Source organism: Rhagoletis pomonella, unplaced genomic scaffold (genome assembly GCF_013731165.1).
Source record: "Rhagoletis pomonella isolate Grant_MI unplaced genomic scaffold, Rhpom_1.0 Rhpom_scaffold_00010, whole genome shotgun sequence".
Lineage (NCBI taxonomy): Eukaryota > Metazoa > Arthropoda > Insecta > Diptera > Tephritidae > Rhagoletis > Rhagoletis pomonella.
The window spans coordinates 36,700,244-36,720,474 of NW_023458564.1; the positions used below are offsets into that span (position 1 = coordinate 36,700,244).

Here is a 20,231-nt window from a genome sequence, read left to right on the forward strand (position 1 = left end):
ATCAAAATCTATTTTTATATGGAAGAAAATGCGCAACACCCTCCACAAAAAAAAATCTAAAGAATCAACGGCCGTTTTTAGCGACTTAAAACTGGCACTTTGTTGTACTAAAATTGAACGGGCTACAAAACTGCATACCCGAAAATTTTCTAGAAATTCTGAATAAAAATTTTGAAATTTTGATGAAAATTGTTTAAATTTTTGTGAGCTTATATAAAGTGTGAAGCTTTGATTTTTATGGTTGTTGTTATAGAATAATCTATATTTTCATAAATAATTAATAAAAACATTTTTTCCTGAAAATAAGTGTTAATATTATATTAGAACATGGTGTACACTTACATTTGGCACTGACTGTATGTGCGTACATACAGTGACTCAAACTAATGACCACGTGTTCATTTTTTGATAGAATATTCGTTACGTTTTTCGAGCTAATTTTTTTTTGATATTTTTTGATATCGTCCAAGCTTTACCCAAAAACATAACGATCGGAGCTTCAAACTTTAGGGAAATTCAACAAATTTTCATCAAAGTTTCAACTTTTTGATCTGAATCTAAGAATATTTTTGGGTATGCAATTTTATTGTCCATACAATTCTAGTCAATGCAAGTTTCAACCGGCCAAAAAATTGCGTTGATATTTGAGATTTCTATTTTTTTTAGACTACTTTTTCGGTTTTTTTATATAACAGGTGCAATTTACAAAACCTGGTATTGATTTTTTTTAATTGTGTTTCTAACGGTCTCCCGCGTTTTATTTCATAAGAAATTCATGCTTATATGGAAAAAAGTGCAAAAACCCGTCACCAAAGAACTTCTCAAAATCAACCGATTTTTGTAGCCGTTTGAAACTTGCACTTCATTAGACTAAAATTGAATAGGCTATAAAACTGCCCCAAATACCCAAAAATGTTCTGATGGTCAGAGTAAAAAGTTGAAATTTTTATGAAAATTTTCCTAAATTTTGTGTAAAGTTTGAAACAGTGATTTATATGGTTTGGTTAAAGCTTGGACGTTATTTTTATAGAAAAATAACAGAAAAAACACGAAAAACATAACGAATATTTAAAAAAATCAACACGTGGTCATATGTTTGAGTCACTGTATATACATTAGACAGGTTCAAAAAGTCAACTACATATCTTTTTTTCAAAATCCTCTGTGAAATATTACTTTTAAATGGCACCAATTTTTTGTAATTTCAATGCCTAGTGGAAATCCGGCATAAGTATGCACTTACCTTGGATAAAGGTACTTACCAAATTTTGTTGCCATATTTCAATTTTTGCTTGAGTTATCGTGTACACGGACAGATGGACGGACGGACGGACAGACATGGCGTAGTCTCTTTTCATTCTGAGCATTTATGTATACATTTGTCTATATCTATCTCGATTCGTTTTGGCTGTTTTAAACAACCGTTATGCGAACAAAGTTAATATACCTTTGTGCATAAGTGCGCTCGGGTATAGAAATAGTTGAGGTCACTTTCTTTTATGTACATATAAAGGATATCTATGTACATATGTAGGATATCACTGACCATTATAAAGGACCTTGAATGACGGCAAAGCTCAAAGCTTTACAAGTTTGTTGATGGGATTTTTGAAATGAACGATCCAAAATTAGCCGGTATCAAGGCACATTAAACAGGTAGTATCAGTAGAGCAGCTGATTTGATTTTTGCCAAATTATTTGGTCTCGGAAATTTCAAATATTTTTATTTTACTGGCTAACCAGAATGGTAAGGCTGTAGCAGAGCTGTGTAATGATTGAATCAATTGAGTATGCATTCTCATTTTATTCCTTTCAAAAATGTGGTTGTTTGATTTAAAAAATTTAACAACTACTCTTGGGATTGGTTACAAATTGTAAACACAAAATATTTAGTGTGTTATGGAATGGTTGACACCCATTCACATAGAGAATGTGAATGCAAAAAAAAAAACTCAATCATGTATGATTGTACGTTTATGTGAATGCAATCTGTCATTATCATTCAGTACTAATACTATTTGTTGTATCCGGGTTGAGATTGTTGTACTCTAAATGTGAAACCACAAAAATGCAATCTACCTTAAAATAAGTCTAGTTCTAAGTGTTTGGCCGAGCTTCTCCTCAATCTTGAGGCATGAGTTCTGTTGTGGCACAAATGGAGACACCTATGCACATATTTAAGGCTGACTCCGAACGCCAAATGAATTCATAAGAGCAGTTTTCAAGGCAGAAATATACTATACATATGCATGTACACATATTAGATTATTTGTTCTCAAAATGTATGAAAACTATAGTATGCTTGCAAACAATTAAAAACATTTTGTGATAAACAGTTTTACAAATGTATTTGCACTTCAAATTTGTGTTTTAATAAAGTATTAATTAAATAACATATTATTGTAAAATATTATTTTTATAAATAGATATAAAAATATTTATATTTGGCAACTCGTGGACTTTTCTTCATTTGTAACAAATGACAGATGTAAACAAAATAAAAAAATAATTGTAATTTTACAAGTTTAAACGGGCGTTCTTTACAAAAAAATGTAGTTAGGGATCGAATTGCGCATATTTTTTTAACTGACTTCCAAAAAGGGAGGAGGTTATCAGTTCGTCGGAATATTTTTTCTTTTTTTTTTTTGTAAGTATGTTACTGCATATCTTTCAAACCGATTTCGATAATTCTTTTTGCATCGGAAAGGTAGTGTCTCAGAGGTGGTATCATACTAATCTGGTTTGGATCCGATTATTGGATCATGAAATATATATATATTTTTTATTTATATTATTTGTAAAATCCTTAAAATTTTATTATTAATTTTTTGTTTGTTTAAAAACATTTTATTCTTAGAATCGAAATTTTACCGAGCAAAATGTTTTTTGTTTTTTAAATAAATGAGGCTAATGCTCAATAATTTGATAATTGTGGTTCTCACTTGCATACTTCACACCAACTCCAATATTCAACGGTGAAATATATTTTAATTTTACCCAAATAAACAACGATATAGTTTAATTGACAAACACATATGGAGGATTCACATGAGGTGTTAAGCGTCTTAATGTTTTAAAGTCTTAAAATTTTTAAACGTAAAATAACGCCTAATACCTCTTTAGGCGTTTTGTAACATAACCAAAATGTTTTTAAACTAGTAGGAAATGTATTATTGGCTCTTATTATACCCAACGAATCTTTCAAATCGCTTTTAACCGTTACTTTATATTGAACAATTTTAAGTCTTTGTAAGTATGCATTAAATTACACGTCAAAATTTGTAGTTTCAGTGTTGGAATTATGTATATCAGAAACAAACGCACCCGATATAGAAAACTGTAATAGCATAAAGACACTAAGTATTTTTAAAATATGTTCACCAAAATTTTTTTAACCGAAATGTAAAGTTTTTGCGAAGTGGCTATCGAATTTAATGTAAAATTTAAAAATTTTTAAAATAAGATATGAACTATTTTTAAAAGGTAAATGTTAATACTACTGTTTTATATATGATGCCAAACACAAACTGCAATAACGCAAAATTTGCTTTATTTCACTTTTAAATGGGAAATAATACCAAAACTTTGCCTTATCTCCCATTGCTTATTTATACTATTTGTAACAAAAACAGTTTACTGACAGAAGGAAAAAGAACTTTGTTTATTCCAAAAACACAATTAAACAATGTGTGATATAATCCATTTGAAGAAAGTAATATTCACAAAATATTTTTACTTGTGAAAAGTCTAACAAAATATAGTCGTCTTTAATAACTGCTCAGCAAATTGGACATAGCGCTTTTGCATGGATTTTATTTGCATGCTTTTTTAAATGTGATGAAAATATTGCTGGAAAACCTTAAAATGTTTGCATGGAACCATGACGCAATAAACAGGTGAATTTATAAAACAGCTTTCTCGCTTTATTTTCTGGTATTCGGCTGCCTTATAGGCAATTTTTCAAATAAGGCAGTGTCAAAATCTTTCTTCTCGCTCTAATTACTTCACCTGGTATTTATAATTCCGCTATGGCACGAAACAAACAAAAGTTGCCGTTCCTGTTCGCAGCATATAACACAGAGAATATTGTTTTGAGTAGTATCACATGTTTCACCATATCCGAAATGTGGATATCGTTTACGAAGACGAAGCCAACATGTGGTACGAAGTAGTGATGCAAAAATATGTAAAATTTTACCAACTCTCAGTCTTCGGTACAAGCAGGTGGGATGAATGGCGCAATAAACAGGTGAAGTAATAAAACATCTTTCTCGCATTATTTTCTCATATTCGGCTGCCTTATAGTCACATTTTATAGGCAAATTTTCAAATAAGGTAGTGTCAAAATCTTTCTTCTCACTCTAATATTACTTCACCTGGTATAATTCCACCATAGGTGGGGTGCATGGTGAAATAATAACAAGGTGTTGTCAGTAGCGACGTGTTTGTTGTAATTTTGACAAGATCGGCATGCTTATTTTCAGTGCTGCCGATCTTAATTTTTTATAATGCTATAAGTTGGGAAATTGTATTTAAAATACTCCATTTTAGTATTTCATTTTATCGTGATTTTTAAAGAACTTGGTGTTTTCAGAACGATATTAATATTTAAAATTGCTGGATTTGTATAATTTTTGTCCTCAAAATATAAAATATAAAAGATATCGTAGTTATCAATGGAAAAAGACGTACACAAAAATCGTATGGAAAGGCGATTTTTTTATATTAAATATCTTTTGCTGCATTGCCATAATATCGAGCCAAAAGGACTTCTGAGACACTAGAATAGAGCGGCAGCATGGTTAAATTACGACTTCGCTTATATTATCGAAATTTATGTGTTTTAATCTATATGTCAGCCGCTGTGGCGTAGTGGTAAGCAGTGCGCACTCCACTCCGCAGCAGCTGGGTTCAAGCCCTGGTCAAAGCAACATAGCAAAAAATATAGAAAAAAGGTTTTTTCTTAACAGCGGTCGTCCCTCGGCAGGCAATGGCAAACATCCGCGTGTATTACTGCCATGAAAAACAGCTTCTCTTAAAAATGCAATCGCCGTTCGGAGTCGGCGTAAAACTGTAGGTCCCTCCGCTTTGTGTGACAACATCAAGGCGCACGCCGCAAGTCGGAGGAGAAGCTCGGCCAAATGTGTAAGCGCCAATCTATCTATTATTATTATTACTAATCTATTTAAAAAATCATTTACAGTTTTATAGGAAATTGCCTTATTTTACGGCCTGTACTTTTATAAAAGTTACAATATATGTGCAAGCTGTGTGGAGCTTACGATACAAACATATATTCAGGCTTATAAGCCTGTAATTAAACATTTTTCTACATTTAATTTGAAATAGTATGCACGAACGGATTAAAAGTGGTAAATAATTAGTACTTTTTCTACTACTTTAAAATGCGTGACCGGAATAGACCTGCCGAAAAAGTGAGGTTAAGTTACTGACAACACCTTGTTATTATTACACCATGGGTGGGGTGCATGCAATAACACCATACGCAATAATTTCCATTACTTAAAAAGCAGTTTCAGAAGTAAACTAGTGTCATTATTATTCTTTTTTCTAAACGGTTATTAATGCCAACAGTGCATAATTGCAAAAGTAGAGGAGGGGGCGGAGGACGCGAACGCTACGTCGAAAGCGGAAATATGTATACTTACAAATCCGTCCGTTTAACTTGTTTATGTACTACTTTTGGTCAAATGTAACTGGGTGACTACCTACATATGTGCACTATTTTGCTTTATTACTCAAATTGTTAAGTTTAAAAGTTGGTCTTATTGCTCAACGAGAAATAAAATAAAGCAAATTTGTGTTATTTCACATTCAATTGGGAAATAACACAAATTTGCGTTATTGTTGTTTGTGTTATTTCGGATATTGGAAATTTATCCCCAATTAAAGGGTGAACACACCAAAACTGCGACACTTTGGGAAGCTTATAACTTACCCAAAATGAATTCAATATTTTGAATACCATAAGCTGACCACATGACCTTAGTTGGACGTAGAAGAAATTTCATTTGAATTTGATTCCTATTGAGTTAAAAGTGACAACCGAGTTAGAAACGAGACAAACCATTTTGCACGAGTTTATAAATGATCCGGCCTTAAGTAGACGTAAAATTGATAAAAATTAAAGATTGCACTATTCGACAATTTGCAGGGATTTAATCGGTACAAATAAGGCCGGGCAGTTACGAGAAAACCAGGGAGCGGGGGTTAGCATGGTCAAAGTGATAGAAAACAGTGCTCGGAAAGTCCTCAGAGCGTTTTCGCGAAATCCGAAGATTTTGTCGCGTTATGTTGCAAAATCCAACCAATAGCCCAGAGCTACGTCCTATTGGGGAATTTGGGTCAATTGTCAAAGGAATCTTGAAGAAAACAGGTGAAACAATGAAAAATATTGAAGAGTACCAAACAAAGTAGTTGTGCGCATCGCGTATAGTCGATGATGCAGTCGTGCAGAGCATGATGGTGCGTGTGCGATGAAAATACCGATCACTTGCATATGGGGCAAATAATAACTAATATTTTAACATTTTAATAACATCTAAACTTCCAAGTTATATAATATAAAAAAAAAATAATTTCAAAGCATTCTAGTTTGTTTCTGGTAGTAATTTCTAAGTGTCTCAGTTTTGGTGTGTTCACCCTTTATATAAAAAGGATAAAAATAAAAACAACACAAATAGCCAAAATATTCTAAGCAAAAAGAAAATAAAAAGAGCGGCACTTTGCTAAGCAAAGAGCCTCATTTGGCTCACAGATCCGCGATTGCCCACCGTTGACATAGAACATCCAAAGTTATTAAGTCAACCCAATAACTCCAAATTGGTAAATTTACACATTCATGCTTCTGGCATAATTTTTTATAAGCATGTTCTACATATTTTTGTAGTAAGAAAATGGTAGTCAAATTTTGTGTTAATATTCTGCCGTTTGTGTGAAAACAAGTCAATAAAATGTAAGTTTGGTATGTACTCCACCCTACTTACTAAACTAAATTTATATTTTCGAGGGATTATTTTTATGACAGTTCGTCCAAAAATCATAATTTTTCTAGATTTTTCTCAATTCCTCTAAAACTTTATATTTTGTGCATTTGGTCTATTCACATATTTCTAGGAGTGAGACCGAGAATTTAGACACCTTGAAATAAGAGCCACCCTTATGTATTATATATTTATGTATGTATGTATGTACATACTTCCACATTTTAATTGCACTTGCTTTTGTGGTTTTACCGCTTAGCTTTATGTTTGCGATGGTGTGTTATCAGCATGAATGAAGTAAGATTACATCTTTATAATTAATATCACCTATTTTTATACCTTTCATGAGCATGAAATGGTATTATAACTTTGGTCCGATGTTTGTAAGTACCAGAACAAAAAGAGATAGACCCATTAAAATGTATACTTATATGATCAGAACGTCGAGCTGAGTTGATTTATCCATGTCCGTCTGTCCGTCTGTCCGTCTGTTTGTATGCAATCTAGTCTCTCAGTTTTCGAGATATCCGGATCAAATTTGGTAGGTGGGTGTATTTTTATAATGTATTAATCATTTGTCGGAACCGGAAGAATCGGACCACTATAACATATAGCTCCCATACAACTGATTGTTCAGATATGAGATTTTTCGTTATAACTTCTCCATTTATGCAGCTACGAACATGAAATTTTGCAGCACTTACACCCATTATCAACAGAATGCTTACAGTGAAAATTACAAAGATCGGGTCACTATAACCTATAGCTCCCATACAACCGATTGTTCAGATATACAATTTTTCGTTATAACTCCTCCATTTATATAGCTGGGAACAGGAAATTCCGCACTGTTTTCAATAATTATCAACAGAAAACTTACAGTGAAAATTAAAAAGATCGGATAACTATAACCTATAGCTCCCATACAACTGATTGTTCAGATATGAGATTTTTCGTTATAATTCATCCATTTATGTAGCTAGGAACATGCCATTTCGCGCTGTTTTCACTTATTATCAGCAGAAGACTTACAGTGAAAATAACGAAGATCGGGTCACTATAACCTGCAGCCCCCATACAACTGATTGTTCAGATATGTGGTCTTTTATCATATCTCCTCCATTTATGCAGCTAGGAACATGAAATTTCGCACCATTTTCTCTCATTATTAACAGAATACTTACAGTGAAAATAACAAGGATCGGGTGACTATAACATATATCTTCCATACATCTAATTGTTCAGATATGGGATTTTACTGTAAAACTCCTTTATTTGAACAGCTAAAACCGATAAATTTCGTAAGATATTTTATAAATAATAATACAAAGTCTACTGAGAAAATCGTCAAAATCTATGCTGTATAAGCTTTATCTCCTATAGCACTGATTGTTCAGATACCAGTTTTTGCGATATATCTCTTTTATGTAGGAAACTAAACCCAATAAATTGTGTTACCGGTTTACATACCGATCACATAGCAGTGAAAATCACTTAGATTGGTGCCATATAAAGTATATCTTCCATACCTCTGATTGTTTAGATGCGATTTTTTATATAAGTATGTAACTCCTCTATCGATGTATGCAGATGTATTCAAAATCAGTAATCTGTCAAACTAAAATTTGCAGATGTTCATGAAAGGTATGAAGCCTTCGGCATAGCCGAAGACAGCGCTGCTCTTACTTGTTTTCTGTAATATGCTACTGTAACATTTTTCTCATTCAAAACTGGATTTGTTTAGTACAATGATCTACGCTGATTATGATTGGCCATTGTCTGTGTTTTAAATATTTTCGATAGCTAATCATTAATTTGTGCATAAATGAGTTCTTCTGTAACCCAATTAAATATTTGTGTGTTTCTTCAAAATAGTAGACCTTCTCATGGCTCGAAGAGCACTGATATTTGTAAGTGAGCTTACCTGAATGTCATTTCAAGGTTTGTGAAATAACCTTTTTAGCACTGAAGTCTCAAGTATATGATGATATGTAGAACTGTGCATACATACATACATATGTATGTACAAAAGTATTTAAAGTAATTGTTATCGTCTTAATTCTTTATCGTGTATTCTCTATTTATTAATATATTTTTCTATTCCTCAAATAGGCGTTTGAAGGTTCAAGACCGCAGTATCATACAAACTCAGATAACTAAAGCTCAACGAAAGGAACAGCAGTTCCTAAAATGTCTGACGGCAGTGTGCTGCACATAAAACAGGAGTTGGACATAAGCACCTCATGCTGCAGTCCGACCACCTCCACCACATTCGGTGTAAATCGGTCGAATTCGTATTCGAATGGAACCAGCGGTAGTACAAGCAGCACCAGCAGTGGTAGCGTCGTAAGTGGAGGTGGCACAGGTGCGAACACTTCCACCAGTGGCAATAAATCATCACCTTCTGTGTCACCAGAGCGACAGCTGTGTAGCTCAACGACTACGCTAACGCCTGATTTGCAGAGGGTCGCCTTTACTAGCTGCGAAACAAGTACTTCAACTCCCTTAAAAGGCAGCGAATGTAATGGCAGCAACAGCAATTCTCTAGCTAACAGCAGTAACACCATTAGTGGCGGTGGAGCTACAACTGGCGGCTCAATACGCGACGAATTGCGTCGTCTTTGCTTGGTATGCGGTGATGTTGCATCAGGATTCCATTATGGAGTCGCTAGTTGTGAGGCCTGCAAGGCGTTTTTTAAACGCACCATACAAGGAAACATAGAGTACACATGTCCCGCTAACAATGAATGTGAGATTAATAAGCGTAGACGCAAGGCATGTCAAGCGTGTCGTTTCCAAAAATGTTTACTTATGGGCATGTTGAAGGTAAGTAAAATTACGTATGTACATACGTACATACATATTTAGTTGAATACACACATATGTAAAGAAATTAACGATACACCTAAATTTTTATATGAGAATTGAAGTCGCTTGTGTTTTTGCGTAAAATTCACTTGTTAACTTTAAAATTCGAAAAAACAGTATCCATTATCTGTGTTACAGCTCCCCCACTTAGGAAGTCAACGGTGTTTTTCTTATTGACAAACCGTTAAAAGTAAAAGTCTGAATACTAAAAACTTGCAACTTCCCTCAAAACAAGGTGTCATTTTGCTCTTTCAATTTCCCTTGTAACAAAAACTTTCGTTTAAGTTTCCTTAAATACTGGATTGAAAACTTTTAGAAAACACCATTGAATATACCAGTTTTTAAAAGTGTTAAGATCTCTCAAGAGTTCATTCCTCTATCCTAAATGATTTTTTTTTTTTGGAAATAAGAGTTCCAGCTAAACATTTTATAACGTAAAAGCGATTTTTAGATGTAGGTACATATTTTGGAGGGGAGAATTGATACAAAATATGTAGGTGGGAGACACAAAATAGACCAAATTTTATAGTTTGCTGGGGAAAGCGGAAACGTTTTATATGAGGCATTCTTATGCACAAACATATAGGAACATATGTATATGTAGTAGTTAATAACATACATGTTTTCAATTTCATTCTTCAGGAAGGTGTGCGACTGGATCGCGTGCGTGGTGGTCGACAGAAGTATCGACGTAATCCCATATCAAACTCTTACCAAACAATGCAGCTCCTTTACCAATCCAATAGTACCTCATTAGAAGATATCAAAATACTAGAGATTCTAAACGCATACGAGCCGGACGCACTTACGGTACAACAGCAACTAGAACAGCCGCACACAACTACCGATGGCAGCAGCCATGCAAGCATCACAAAAGTCACGCAGAGTAGTAAAATTAAGCTGGAGCAAAATAATTGCAATAGTGGTGGCAGCAATAGTAGCCACAGCGAGATAATATCTTCCAGCATGACAACATCCACCCTACAGCCGACATGCATATTTCAAAACAACAATTGCGACGCAGACGAAATTCTCTCCGTGCTCAGTGATCTATATGATAAGGAACTGGTAAGCGTAATTGGCTGGGCTAAGCAGTTGCCCGGCTTCACTGAGTTGCCCCTCAACGACCAAATGAAGCTTTTGCAAGTATCCTGGGCGGAAATACTAACATTGCAGCTTAGTTTCCGTTCCGTGCCATTTAATGGTCGCCTATGTTTCGCCACCGATGTATGGATGGACGAATCGCTAGCTAAGGAGTGTGGCTACACTGAATTTTACTATCACTGTGTGCAAATTGCTCAGCGTTTGGAACGTTTGTCACCGCGACGGGAAGAATATTATCTTCTGAAAGCATTGATTTTATCAAATTGTGATATTTTGCTAGATGACCAAAGTTCATTGCGAGCATTTCGTGACACGATCCTTAATTCACTAAACGATGTTGTGTGCTTATTGCGTTACGGATCCGCTGTCTCACATCAGCAACAATTACTCTTGCTGCTGCCTGCGTTACGACAGGCTGACGGTATATTACGTCGCTTCTGGCGAGACATATGCCATGGGGGTAAAATAACAGTAAAAAAATTATTTGTAGAGATGCTTGAACCGGTGTCCAGGTGAGAACGCATTTGTGCGAGTCGCAAGACGTGAAAGTTCCTGTAAATAAGTACACATAATTCTCATGCGCAATTGGAAAGCAATGTGGTGTGATCAAAGCACAAATAAGTAAAAACAGAAACTCAATATATGTATGTATGTAGCTATAGCGAAAAAAAATATACATAGTTCAATTATTTTAATATCTGCAACGGTGGCGGTGATTGTGGAATAAAGGACATTTGGGGCTTGCAATGGTTTTAAGTATTTTAATGGGCCGTATAAATAAAAACTGAGCAATTGCTTTTTTAATTTCAGATCTTTTTCTCGATTTATTTAAAAAATTTATGTTAAAGGTCTGGAATTTTAAGAAAAAGAGATTGCTTAGTTTTGTACATACGGCACAATATGTACATACATATCTGTGTTCGTATGGAAAAGTAGCTTATGTCAAAAGGCCGGCTTTAGTATAATGCGGCATTCCCTTTATTTTTTAAACGACAAGGAATTTTTTGATGAGACTTAAAAAGAATATTGACTTGCTAGTATCGGAACTATTTCTTGTACGTTTATTTGCTAAAAGTTGTTTAACGGCTTAGCGCCCGTAAGTCATTCGCAATCGTATGCTGCGAATGCCGATTTATACTAAAGCCAGCCTTTCGACATAAGCTACTTTTCCATACGAACACAGATATGTATATCGAATTTGATACTAACTATAAACTTTGTTTACGAATTCGGATTTGAAATAGTACATGAAATATTAAATTAAATTACAGTAATGTAATGAACTCAAAAATTTCGAATTTTTTTTTTAATTGCCGTTCTCATTTGAAATTGAATTCCAAAACTTGCGAACAGTAACGTTCTAATTCAAAGAAATACAATCAATGGAAATTTGTTATTATAAAAATGTTTGTTACATTTAAGATCTAATGAAACTATTCAATATCAGGCAGCATACTACTTAGTACAATTGTGTTTAAGTAAAGAAAAATTAGTGATTAGTATAAGTACTAGCATACATTGCATAAACGAATATGTGTAATAGTTAAACACTTTAAGTGAACTTTTTTTGTTATAATATATTAGAAATTTGTTTGAAAAAATAGAGAATATGCCACTGTTTCATTTTAAATTTTTTATGCTTGTTATTATGTAGTATTGCTATATGAAATTCAACACAAGTGAAATGCATTTCTTCATGGATATACAAATAATCTTACTTTGATTTATGTATAACGAAATCATGCTATCGCATTTTCTAAAATTTGTACAATTGCACACACTTTTCAAAAGAGGCACAACTCAAAAATCAAGTACAGAAATATAACTGCTTGTGTATCGTACGGATTCAAGGAAATCAATACAAAAACAGTTATGGCAGTAGTTTTCTAGTTTGAGAAAATCATAAAGAAAAAATGATATGCATTAATTGGAGATAAATTCTACGAATTAATTTATGCAAAAAAATTTATACATTTTTTTTCGAGTTATGTTTCTTTCGAAGAAGGTATGCGATATATATGCATGCATATGGGATAAAATGCCATACCTGCATTAGAATTTGTTGATGTTGTCCTTCAAGTGTCATTAGTGATCTTCAAACTGTCCAACTTACGCATTACGACTCGGAATTAAAATTCAACAACATTGCCCACAACTTGTGGGTATATATATCCATCGTGATATTTTTGTTAAGATTGCTTTTAAACGAATTTTTAACGCAAATAAAATATGAATTTTATTCAAAACTAATTCAGGATAATTTTTTTTTTGGGAATCTATGATTTAGTATGTTTCGACGACACACGCGAAATTTTAACCAAATCGGACCACCAATCCGTTTTTTATTTCGATCCTGGCGCCGCCTAGCGAGAAAATTTTTCGCAAAAATGTTTCTGCCTACGTAAGCAGTATATATTGTAGAAAGCTGACAAATTGGCCCATAAATACGTAAGTTGCTAAGTCTTAATTTAAAAAATTTTACTGGGGAGGAAAAAACTTCTCATAGCCATTTTTTTCCAGTATACGAATCAGAGGGACTCGATCTTTATTAAAAGATTTCGTACGATTTTGGCCTTATCGAATTTTCGGAACTTATTTTGGACTTAATAAATTTTCCTTTCATTGAAAAAAAGCGAGAAAAAATACAACAAACACATTTATCCTTTACTAAATAACTAGCTAAGAGCATCTGCCAGACATCGAAAATAATCACTATTTAGTGATTTAAATTTTTTCGACATAATTTGAATGTTATGAATGACCGCTTTGATCATTAAAAAATCTGATCCTATAGTTTCGAGCGTGTTGATTGATTCGAGAAAATTATATTGGCCTCAAAAGAGAAGACCTAATTTTCTTACATATTATTCCAATGGGAAAAATAAACGCTCCATGCGGGACCTTTTATAATTATCGTAGAGAAGGGAGATTCTTGGAGGAGCATTACTATATCAAATACTAAAATTTGAGTCGGCTTCCGGTCGCAGGATTTTCTTTTACGTGGTCTAATATACTTATAAAATGAAATACGTATGTATGTATGTACAATGTGTGCACATTTTAGAGGGTGCCCCGATGAAAAATCCAAAATGGATTTTTTTGTACCATAAAGCGGCTCCGCTGGATTGGCTATGTAGTCGAATGGACTCCACCGCTCCAGCTCCAAAAGTATTAAACTTGGTACCTGCTACAGAAGAAGAGGGAGGCCCCCATTGCGATGGAAAAACCAGGTAGAGAAGGACTTGGCTTCACTTGGCATTTCCAATTGGCTTCAGCTGGCATAGAAAAAACGACTGCCCAAAATCGCTTAGGCCCTTACAGCGCCAAATAAGAAGAGAGGGAGAATGTCATACACAGTGCAAGGTTTAAAAGACTAGGTCTAAAGAATGATACAGCTAGAAGTATTCAATAAGTATTTAGTCTTGGGGCCATTTTCGCCATGTCTGGTTAACACTAATCCCCAGTTAAGCATCGTTATCGTCGTATACCGACTCCGTGCATATAACATTGAGTCGATAACGGCGCTCCTAAATTTGGCCTTTTTATAGACTTCCAATAAAGATTTTCTCTCGGACTGCTCGCAGTTTGGATCATTTTATTAAACATGAACATACTTGAATGCAGTTATAATGGTTTATCCTCAACTTTTTATGCATATTTCATATAATTGGGTTATGCACAAGTACGGCTTAATTGCTACCTGAATTGATGAAATCCTAAATCACTGGAAAATGTCGGCAGTGTAGGCACAAGATATTACTTTTATCCTAAATTTAACTGCCCAAAACTTATTGCTAGAAATTGCTCAAATTTTCGGGACAGCCACTTATATGTAGATACATTTGTAGTAAATTATCAATATGTATTTAATTCATTTAATAGTAGTATTTAAATTTGTAGAATTCGATCAACTTGCAAACAGCCCTAAAAAGCACGTTTTTGAAAGAATATCCCCAAATGAGAAATGCAAGTTTATGAAAGCACACGCTGGATAGCACAACAAATCAAAATACCTCTAACGGTATACCTTATGAAATACCTCCTTTATAAAACTCATTTACAAAAACAACAGAATATCTGCTGATAAAACATATGTACACATTTTATACATGCATACACATGTCAGCATACATACCTACCTACCTACCCATGCATACATATGTATATATACAAGTAACCGGTGCATTAGAATCGATTTATTGTAAATAACATTTAAATTAGTTTAGGCTAAGTTCCAAGTAGTTTGTAAGTGGACGACATGTATGTATAAAAAATGTTATAAATTATGCAGTAACAGGAATAAATTAAATTGTTTGTAGTAGTATGTATGTATATTAGAAATATTGGTGAACAATAATTTGTATACTTTTGAAAATAAAATAAAATATAGCGATTGATCATTTGTGTTTATTTCAATAATTTGTTTCTGTTTTTATTCACCCATATTCCAGAAACCGATCACCTCGGCATAAGTTTGAAATCGGTAAGGATCCCAGTAAATATTGGGCAGGGTTAATAATTCGAAAATGATTGAAAAACAATTTTTTTTTCGATTCTCACTTTCGATAAAGAATGTGGAAAAGGTTACTGTTCGATTCGAGAACTAGGCCAACTCCAGCACAAGGAAACCTTCATTATATGTATCAATTTTGAGCAACTTCGCGATGACGACCTAGAGACTTGAAACTTCACAGTTGAGTCAGAACCCGTTGACAATGCAATACAAAAGATGAATTAATTCGATAGGCGGCGTAGGAAAAACCAATATTTATAGTCCGATTTGGTTGATATTTAGCGCGTAAATTAACTACATTAAAAGGAATAATTCCACGAAAAATTCCATCGAGTCGATATATTTGGTAAACCAGTATTTATGGTCCGATTTCGTTCATATTTAGAAAGCTTCCTTTAAAAATAATCGTTTTTACTATTAACTTTAATTAACAAAGGTATATTAATTTTGTTCACATAACGGTTCTTTGTAACAGCCAAAACGAATCGAGATAGATATAGACAAATGTATACATAAATACTCAGAATGAATAGAAAAGTCGATTAAGCCATGTCTGTCTGTCCGTCCGTCCGTCCGTGTACACGACAACTCAAGCAAAAATTGAGATATCTCAACGAAATTTGGTATGCAGGTTTCCATTAATCCAAGGTAGGTTGGTATTGAAAATGGGCGAAATCGGACTGTAACCACGCCCACTTCCCATATAACGGTAATTTCCAGAAATACGAAAACTGCGATATTTTAGTAACTACTGAAGATAATTCACTCAAAATTGATATTTACAATAATTTTTCAGACGAAAAATAAGAATATTATAAATTTTTGGAAATTGGGCGTAGCCACGCCCACTTATAGTTACATGTGTATATCTTGATAACCGCTGCACCAATTTCTTCCAAACTTGGCACAGTTGTTGGCCTTGGTACAGCATACTAAATGGCCGAAAATTTAAAAAATCGGTAATTTAGAGAAATACAAAATCTTCGATAAATCAGTAAACATTAAAGCTAATTTATTCAAAATTGATGCTTGCAACAATTCTTTACCAAGAAATACGTTTATGGTAAACCCACTTATGATCACATATATGTATATCGGTAACCGTTCTACCAATCGGACTGAAATTACGGCCGCTTTTCATATAACGGTTAATTTCAGGAATGCGTGAAACTGCAATATTTCGAAATTTAAGGACCCAAATTTACTCAAAGTTGATACACTCCCAGATCCAGATTGGGGTTGCCGGCGAACGGTGACCAAGAACTGCCACCTCCTAATCCAGGGTGTGATGCGACACCGTGCCTATTGGACGGTTTGCAGCCAGGAGGGAATAAACATGCTGTTTTATAACGGCGCCTCTTCGACACCGGGCCGCATCAAGGAGTAACGGTGGCCTTACCGCGACATGGCTAAAAATGTCGATTGATTTTTTAGAATTTTTAAAAGTTCGAAATTTGTACGAAAGTTTGTTGAATTTATTTTTAATATTGCACAAATGAGTAGTCCACTTGCAAATAGCGTTATGTGATTTTATAATAGTGAGCCATAAATCAAAAAAATTTCTACAACAACAAGTAACATCCAAATTGTATATTTCTCTTTATTATCTGAAAATTTGGGCAAACAATTTTTTTTTGCAAATTTTATACATAAAAATTTAATATAGCGAGTTTTGAAACAGTAACTTTTACATAGCTATATTTTTTTAGCTTTTCGCGTTCGCTCTTCCATGAAGATTGGTCTGCTTCTTCTTATTTTTTACGACGCCTTCCACTAGGCACCGAAGCTACCACGTTTTCTTGCAGTTTTCTAAGTTCATCAGAAGATGGAGACTTTTGAAAGTGTATAAATAAGTATTATAGCGACTTTTGCAATAGTAGTTAACATTTGATGCTATTTTTTCAGAATATAAAAAGAGTTTGCACTGTATTGTTAGTGGACATGAAACTACTTTATATACTGGTACGTTACTCACCAAAAACTAAAAATCTAAAAAATTTTACATAGCGCCTTTGCAAGTGGACTGCTCAAATTTGGAAACATGGGTTTGCAGGAGTTTTGTTAAAGATTGAACTATATTTTTATTTAAAAAAGTAACAAAAGTTCAATAACAACAAATATAATACGTTAAAACTTGGCAAAACTTGGTTCGGTTATGATTTTTTGACCACTGTATGAATTTTTTTGTATCTTCAATTGGACCTTCACATTGCACATAAAGGAAGTACATAACAAAATTAAAAAATATATGCCTTTTTTTAAAGCTCATTTTGCCTTTTTCAAGTTTAACAGCCGCACTCAGAAACGTCCCCTAAATTAGCTTTAACGGGCACTTAATTAATGATCGTTAAATCTGTTAATTAATGTTTCCACTCAGAGTTAAAAATTAGGAAATAAAAAATTAAAGTATGGCCCCAGTTGCGGCTCTTCATTTTTGTGGCATTTTTCCTTTTTTATTTATTTGTTATTTTTTTCTTGTTTAATTTTTATAAACTATATAGAATTTTTTTGCTTTTCTGATCTAATTTTCTTTTGATTTATAGATTTTATTGATTTAAAAAGGAAAACATTTTTTCTTTTTATTTAATTAAATTGTTTGCTAAAAGACAAACAAACCAATAACAGGCCAATTCTGGCATCTGTCTTTCAACTCACCTCAGTCTTTCGAGAGACAAAAGCCTTTATATTTCGGCAACTATCTTGAAAGCCCTTTTCTGTATTTCGAATAACTAATTGAAAGATATGCCAATAGTGTTATTTTATTTATAGTTTAGCAATAAGTTTTCTAAAAACTAAACGAAATAAAAAAAGTGGTTTTTTAAAACAGGAAAAACTAAAAATTTGAGAAACTGAAAGTGAAAGAAAAAAGATGAATCAAAAAAGTTTCCAAACGTTAAATAAAATAAAAAAAACATGAATTTTTTAAGCAAGAAAAGTTTTATTTAAAAAAAGTCGCAGTCGAGGATTGAACTCGGATCTCTTGAATGGCATGAAAGTGCTCTGCTCACTGGGCCATTGTCACTGTTACAGCAACGTTATCGAAAATGAAATTTATTGAAAACAAACAAACCCCTACATAGGTTTATCTCCTATACTGTGGAGCTTAGTGGTAGACGGAACTCCTACAGATATTTACTAACGAAGGCGTCCGTTGCCAAGGGTACGCGGACGACATAGTGATTATCGCCAGGGGGAAGTTCGCTAGTACTCCCTGCGACATCGTCCAAAGAGGTCTTAACCTTGCAAAAAGGTGGTGCGCAAACGTAGGTTTAAATATCAACCCTTCTAAGACAGCTATAGTCCCCTTCACCAAGAAACGAAAACTCCAGGGGAAGAGGAACTTGACCTTAGACGGGGTCGTTATCAATGTCGCCACAGAGGTTAAGTATCTGGCGCTTACCCTGGACTCCAGGCTTCTGGCTTCTGTGGAGGGCCCATGTTGATGCGGTCACCTCTAAGGCTACGAGAGCGATGATGGTGTGCAAACGTCTAGCGGGTAAATCCCGCGGGTGCGCTCCGTGCATCCTCAGATGGATGTACACCATGATAGTGACTTATCCCATAGTGCCTTATGTTGCGGTGGCTTGGTATTCCAGGACTACAATGGGAACGGTGAGGCTGACCTCCTCTAAGATTCAATTTCTGACATGGGTTTGCATTACGGGAGCAATGCGAACATGTCTGACCGCAGCGCCGGAGGTAATGCTGGAACTCGAGCCGCTGCATCTGTCAGTTGAACAGGTTGCAAAGCGAACCCTACTTAACTTTGCGAGAGAGGGCTTCGACAAAGGCAAGGTGTTATCATCTAGGAGCAGGGACAAGCTAGGTACCCAGCTCCCCCTGGCTTTGTTGCCCAGTGATGATATTAACGGGGAGGTGGTCTTCGCAAGAAATTTCAGGACCTACACTTATAAACAGGCGACCTGGTGTACCTCTATTATGGAGAGTCAAATACAGGCGAGCGGGCGTGTACGGCCTCAGGCTGCAGCTTTCGGTACCCCTGGGAACCTTCCCTAGCATCCTTCCAGCGGAGATCTATGCCATTAGTATGTGCGCTAAGATTAACATTCGCAGAAATTATAGGAATGAAAGGATACTTATATTGAGTGATAGTCAGTCGGCACTTATGGCCCTCATCATTTGAGATCAAGCCCTCCTTGGTTTTGGAGTGTGTCGATAGGCTTAATGCTCTGGCGGAGGTTAATGATATCCAACTAATGTGGGTACCAGGGCACATGGGGGTTGCAGGAAATGAGGAAGCTGATCATCTGGCCAGAATGGCCGCTTTCTTGACCCCGATAGGACCTGAGCCCTTTCTGGCAGTGGGACTCAATACCATAAAGGAAATGCTCAGAAAAAAATTGCAAACAGAGGGAACTGCACTGGCGTGGCACTATGGGTCAACGTCAGGTAAAAAGCACATTAGGAGGTTACAATCTGATAAGATGCAGGCTACTCATGGATCTCCCAAACGAGAAACTAAGAATTATTATAGGTTTTTTGACAGGCCACTGTCGGCTCAGAGGACACCTTCTTATGGATGTGAGGCCGTTGCACGCAGGAGGTATAGGAGCATAGGGCACGTCTGGCCACGAGGGAAGCACATACACTCACTGTTTCCGGGGTCTATTATGAAATTTAGACACTCTGGGCTGGTTTAGGTGTTGTGATGAGCTAGGGGCACAATAGACCTACCGGTCGTAGTGCCATACCCAACTACATATCTCTATTAACTTTTTTTT

The 20,231-nt window shown here is 34.8% G+C and overlaps 1 protein-coding gene across 1 annotated transcript in view; it reads left to right on the forward strand.

Annotated features, from left to right (window-relative positions):
- LOC118746315 (steroid hormone receptor ERR2-like) overlaps positions 1 to 11,936 on the forward strand; it is a 33,253-nt gene extending 21,317 nt beyond the window's left edge. Inside the window, exons 2-3 of the mRNA XM_036480166.1 lie at positions 9,117 to 9,830; positions 10,515 to 11,936. Of these exons, the coding sequence (XP_036336059.1) occupies positions 9,195 to 9,830; positions 10,515 to 11,492 (1,614 nt within the window). The 5' untranslated portion in view covers positions 9,117 to 9,194 and the 3' untranslated portion in view covers positions 11,493 to 11,936. The remainder of the gene's footprint in view (positions 1 to 9,116; positions 9,831 to 10,514) is intronic.
- Positions 11,937 to 20,231: the final 8,295 nt, after the last annotated feature.